The sequence below is a fragment of the Raphanus sativus genome, unplaced genomic scaffold (assembly GCF_000801105.2).
Source record: "Raphanus sativus cultivar WK10039 unplaced genomic scaffold, ASM80110v3 Scaffold4839, whole genome shotgun sequence".
NCBI classification, from domain to species: Eukaryota; Viridiplantae; Streptophyta; class Magnoliopsida; order Brassicales; family Brassicaceae; genus Raphanus; species Raphanus sativus.
Genome location: NW_026620140.1, coordinates 1 through 5813, shown reverse-complemented (window position 1 = coordinate 5813; position 5813 = coordinate 1). Strand labels below are relative to the sequence as shown.

At 44.0% G+C, this 5813-nt stretch overlaps 1 protein-coding gene across 1 annotated transcript; it reads right to left on the bottom strand.

Annotated features, from left to right (window-relative positions):
* Positions 1–920: 920 nt before the first annotated feature.
* Positions 921–4191, bottom strand: LOC130507578 (uncharacterized; the record flags this gene model as incomplete). The annotated part of the gene is made up of 3 exons (XM_057002278.1): positions 3878–4191; positions 3502–3560; positions 921–2232 (listed from the first exon to the last, which is right to left on the bottom strand). A coding segment is annotated over exon 3 (1312 nt), but the record flags the coding sequence as incomplete, so codon positions are not given.
* Between the last annotated feature and the right edge of the window lie 1622 nt (positions 4192–5813).

The window sequence follows — 5813 nt, the reverse complement described above, 5'->3', positions numbered from 1 at the left end:
TGTTCTGCGTGAAAATCACCAAACTGCACTGTTTTCTGCTTCTTTTGTTCCAGCAGGTCCATCTCCCATCCAGTGCAACTCCAGACCTGTAATGACTCGAAAAGGACTAGAAAGACTCGATAAAGACTTGAAAACCAATTAGAAAACATATATACAATGATGTATAAAACACCATATATCAACTGGTCGAGAAGATGCTTACAATCTCTTTAAGGTCATCTGGCACAGCTGGAAAATAAGCTCTGACTTTCTCTCGACTTCTTCATAATAGATACATTTAACACGTCTTGAAATTCTGATAACTCTGTTGATAAATCCAATCTCTAAGAACTGCTCCAAACCGCTCCAAAAATAAGATATGATAACATGTACTTCGGTTTAAGCTTCTTCAACTTCCGTGTCTTAGCTCCTCCTTAAAATGTCTTCATTTTAGGTATATTCATTCACTGGCATGAAACTCCAAATCCTTACGATGCATACATGCATAACTTCTTTTCACGGTCATGGCCTTCCCAAGGCCAAACTTGATCACGTCCATTTGCTCTACCATCTCTTGACCCATTGCGGTTTTTACCTCACGTCGCTCCCCCACTTTTGTCTTCAACAAAGCGGTATGTAATAAAACTTGTTGTAAAGGACTTCATATGGTGCCATCTTAATACTCGAAAGGCAACTGGTACATCGCGATGAATACTGATTGCTCTCAAACCCTCTTTGTCTTCTTTTAAAGATACACCAAAAATGCTAAGACTTGACCATATGTGAACTCACAAATCTGTGGGAAGCTTCCATGTCGAACAAGGTGCAAGCTAACTTACTTCTAAGCAAAACCGAACTACACGAGATTTTTGCTAACTACACAGATAATTACGAGACCACAACAAATACTTAACACAAACAAGTATGATAAAGATACATACCCGCTATCGGCTCAGCTCCCTGGTGATCTCCCACCGTGAACACACGTGGAACGATGGCTAGGCGCTTCGGTGGTGGTGGAAGCGCTGCATTGCCCCTCCTAGGGCAAACTCTGAAGATATGACCTGGCTGGTTACAACCATAACAGTTCCTAGCTGCTGCTGCTGCTACTGGTGCTCCTGGCGCTATAAACTGGGTAACTGGTGGCTTTCGACAATTTCTAGAAACATGCCCGAACAATTCACAATTATGGCACTGGATACTCGGCTGATCCCATGTCCTCTTCTGTGACTCTGAAGCTCCTTCAGACTTATGCTGAGCTGCCTTGTTGAACTTCTGCTCCGCTGCAATACATTTCTCTTGCACAACGGCCTTTTCTACCAGATCTTCCAAACTGGTATAGGTGACCATACTGCACCTACCGTGAAGTTCTACTCGCATCCCTTTTAAGAACCTCCTGATAAGATCCTCCTCATCCATACCATTACCCGCAAATCGGTGAAGCTGGCGAAACTCATGCTCATATTCTCTGACAGACTTTCCACCCTGCCTCAAACTCTCAAAATCGTTCTTCTTCTCATCCAAAGCTTCTCTTGGAAAATACTTCTTGTTGAATGCATACATGAAATCCTCATAAGTCATCTCGCCGTGGTGCATCACTCGCACTCCATCCCACCACACTGCTGCATCTCCGCGCAAATACAACTCAGCAATCCTAAGCTTGTGCCTTGGTGGGCATGAGATAGTGTTCAAACACTTATCCAAACTGTGCCTCCAATCGTGAGCAAGTGTAGGGTCTGTGGTACCACTGAAATGCTCCAAGTTCACATACTTCATCTGTGACAACACCCTGATAAATGTCTCATCAACCTCGGGTACATGCACTGGAAAAGCAGGCGGCGGTGGTGGAACCTGGAAGACCCCTGGAACTGGCTGAATAGGAACCTGCGGATACTGTGGCGCTGGGGCCTGCTGAGCTGGAACCTGATGATCATGCTGAACCTGAACTGGCGGAACCTGCTGCATATGAATCTGCGGACCCTGCTGCACATGAATCTGAGGACCCTGCGGAACCTGCTGAGCTGCAGCCATCTGTCGAGCAACTTCCTGAGCAGCTACCCGGGCAGCCTCCTGAGAGGCTTGTCTGGCTGCCTCTTGGGCAATCTGCTGAACTGACTCCTGAATCATCTGTCTCACGGCATCCTGATCAATCTGCGGAGCAACGGGCTGCGGAACTGCGGGCTGAACATGCGCATCCTGAGCCTCTCTAGCATCTCTAGCGATCTGAGCACGGGTAGCTCTCCTCGGCGGCATCTGAAATGAAGGCAACGAGTTAACTTCTGACGAAATCCAACAATTAAAGGAGTGATATCGAACGGAAAGGTGCTATTTTTTTCTTATTTTTAAAATCCCCATATCCCCATAAATATTTGAAAACCGATTAAAACCGAATAAAAACCGAGTCTCCAGAAATCGCCATCCCGGGTCGGAGCCGGGACGGAACACGGCTCTGATACCAAAACCTGACGCGACCGCGTCTTGCGAATATGATTGCGGAATTAAAATAACGATAAATAAATAGTAGCGCAGCGGAAGTAATAATAATAATACGGATAATAAAATCCACGTCATACAATAAAGTCAAATACAATACCATAAAGTCAAATCCGAAAATAAACATCTGAAATATAAATAACAATATAAGCCCGAAGGCTGAAATAAGAAATAACATAAACGATAGAAGTCCAAAGGCCTGAAGGCCCAATAACGATAAAAGATAAAACGATAAACGATAAAGCCCACGAGCCCAAATAGTAGCACTAGTCCGATATGATCACTCCTGCTCATCGGTCTCACCTGAAAGGGGAAAGAAAGAGGGGTGAGCAACAGGGGAGTCGCTCAGTGAGGTATGGGATGCTAAACCGCAAACCACTGACTCAGTACATAGCACTACGACTATGTAAGCCTAGCTCTAGCATGAAACAAACACGGTGTCTACACCACAAACAACAATCAACAAGCGACTAGAGAACTATCCAACTACAACCCATGCGCTTATAGTACACAGCTACTCTCTGCACCACGCATCTCCTCATAAGGATATAGATAACCGCTGCGTCGCTAGTACAGTATGTCTCTGTACCCCCGCACAACCACCCGCTGCGTCGATAGTACAAACGTCTCTGTACCCCCGCACAAATCCCGCTGCGTCGCTAGCTCAGACGTCTCTGGGCCCCCGCACAAACACCCGCTGCGTCGATAGTACAAACGTCTCTGTACCCCCGCACAAAACCCGCTGCGTCGATAGCTCGGACATCTCCGAACCCCCGCACAATCACATAGTCCCTACTAATAACTATATATATAATATATATGACAGTTCTCAGCATCAAACATTTCACACAACCGTTGAATCCTCTATTATCCTATTTCCGGTTTAACAATCAATAACAATTATGAACACGCAAGACTCTCAAACAAACTCAAACAGACTCGATTCACAGAGACTATCATGTTTCGAAACTAAACTTTTCATAATAGCAGTACTAAACTAGCTCGGGATTTAAACGGAGTAGCCCTCACCTTAGCAAATGAAGAGAAGTGGTATCTATGAACTCCAACTGATAAAATAGACTCCAAATCTGAAACCAGGATGAAATTCTGAGTCAGAACGCCTTTCGAACGGATGAAAACGGTTATGGTCAAGGTTTACGGAAAAGTCAACTCGCTGGTCAAAGGTCAATCTGGTCAACCTTTGACCAGAAATCAATTTGACATAACCGACCGGTTTATTCCTAACCGACCCTAACCGAACTAAATTAATTTAAACCGGGTCAAACCAGTCAACCGACCGGTTACCGAGTCAACCGAGTTGACTCGCTGAGTTGACTCGGCCGAGTTGACCGAGTCACCGGCGAGTCACCGGCGACGATCACCGGCGGCGACGGCGGAGGCTTACCGGCGGCGATGACAGTCCGGCGGCGGATAAGCGGCGGACCGGCGTCGGAGAAGCGGTGGTCCGGCGGCGGATAACGGTGGTCCGGCGGTGGCGGATGCGATTTCCGGCGAAACTTTGGAGGGCTCGTACGGCTTCGTCCGAGCTCCGATTGCGACGATTCTGGTGGCTATGGATTCGTCTCGACGAGAGGAACACGATGGTGGGTTTGCATGCACGAGATTCGCAACGGTTAGAAAGTTATAGACGATTTACTAAACGCACGAAACTAAACTCAAATGCATGGCGGTTTCCGACGCTTACCGACTACAACGAACGGTGGGTGATGAGCTTGGCTTGGTCTTGGCGTGTGGTGGCTCCGGCGAGCTCTGGTGGCTCAGCTTCTCCAAAGGTTCACACTTTCTCTTCTCTCACTTCTCTCTAGCTCTTTCTCTCTAACTTCTATCTTTTTCTTTGCAGGAGGAGAAACCAAGGCTGGAGTTGATTATTTATGGGCAAAAATATGGCCATCTTGTAATGCTTGGCTTTAGCCGGCTAAAATTTTCGAAACCAGAATTCGGGTCGTTACAAAATGGCCGATCAGTTCATGTACGTGATAGATTCGAGCATCTTCAACGGGTGAGAGTGAAGTTTCGTGTGTGCAAGTGGAAGCGTTCTTCGAACTTGCTATGAGATGCATTAGGTTCTGGCCAGGACATGACATGTTTACGATGGTTGATGTGGCCAAAGAGCTTAAGGGAATGGAAAATCTTTCCTACACGTCTACTGATAGCAAACATCATCAACCGTTGTCAGAATTGCCTAAGCCGTTGATCGATACAAAAACTGTTTTGGGGAAAGGAAAAGGTATATTTTATGAAAATTGATTCGGCTCACTGATTGGAGTAGTTTTCGTTTTTCTTATTTATGTGTGTTTCTGTTAAATGTTAAATAAGATAAGTCTCTAGAGATACAGGAAAAGCGCGCGGAGACTTCATCCGAACATGATAAAGTCAAAACTGATCAAGTCCCAAACAAATTGTTTTTTCTTTGTTTTCATATAATCATAATTTGGTTGTTGTTACTTTATAGAGGTAAAAACTATCTAGGCCAAGCACAATGCTTCTCTTCTCTGTTCAAAGAGAGACACTGCTTGTAATGATAGTGCTTGTTTCGTTAGAGTCTTTTGTTATGATTAGAGATGTTAATATGGGTGATTGTCCATGGGTTTACCCAAACCCACTAATATTGGGTTGGGTTTTTACCCATCCAAAATTAATTGGGTCAATCATGGGTATAAATTTTAAAATTCATATAAAAGGGTAATAGGTACCCATGGATTTTCAATTATATGTGTTACAAAAATTAAATTTTCCCGCCAAAACCGGAAACCTCGGTTTTTTCGCCAAAACCAGAAACTCGGATTTTCCCGTCAAAACCGGAAACCCGGGGTTTTCCGCCAAAACCCAAAAATTTAGGTAATCCAAGGTTTTTCACCAGACTCCGAAAACCAAATTTTCCCGCCAAAACTCGAAAACCAAATTTTTCCGCCAAAATCTGAAAATCGAATTTTCCCATCAAAATCAGAAAACTAAATTTTCCCGCCAAAACCGAAAAAATATCTCACATTAATGATATTGGTATTTTACATGATCTTTTTAGAACAAATAAAGTGGTAATTTAGGTACCCATAAGTAAATCTATACATATTTGAGTTATTTTTATGGGTTAAATTTTAGTCTTGATGTTTCTAGGTTTTCACGGGTTGGATATAAACTGGATTAGGTTATTTGTGGGTTGGACTGGGCTGAGTTATTTTACCCACATTAACATCCCTAGTTATGATGAATAATTTGTAGAGAATCATTTGTTTCTTGTGTCAATCATCAAAACTGATCCAACCCAAAAACATGTCAGATTATATATATCATCTAGCTCCTATCCAAACGCTCAAATATCC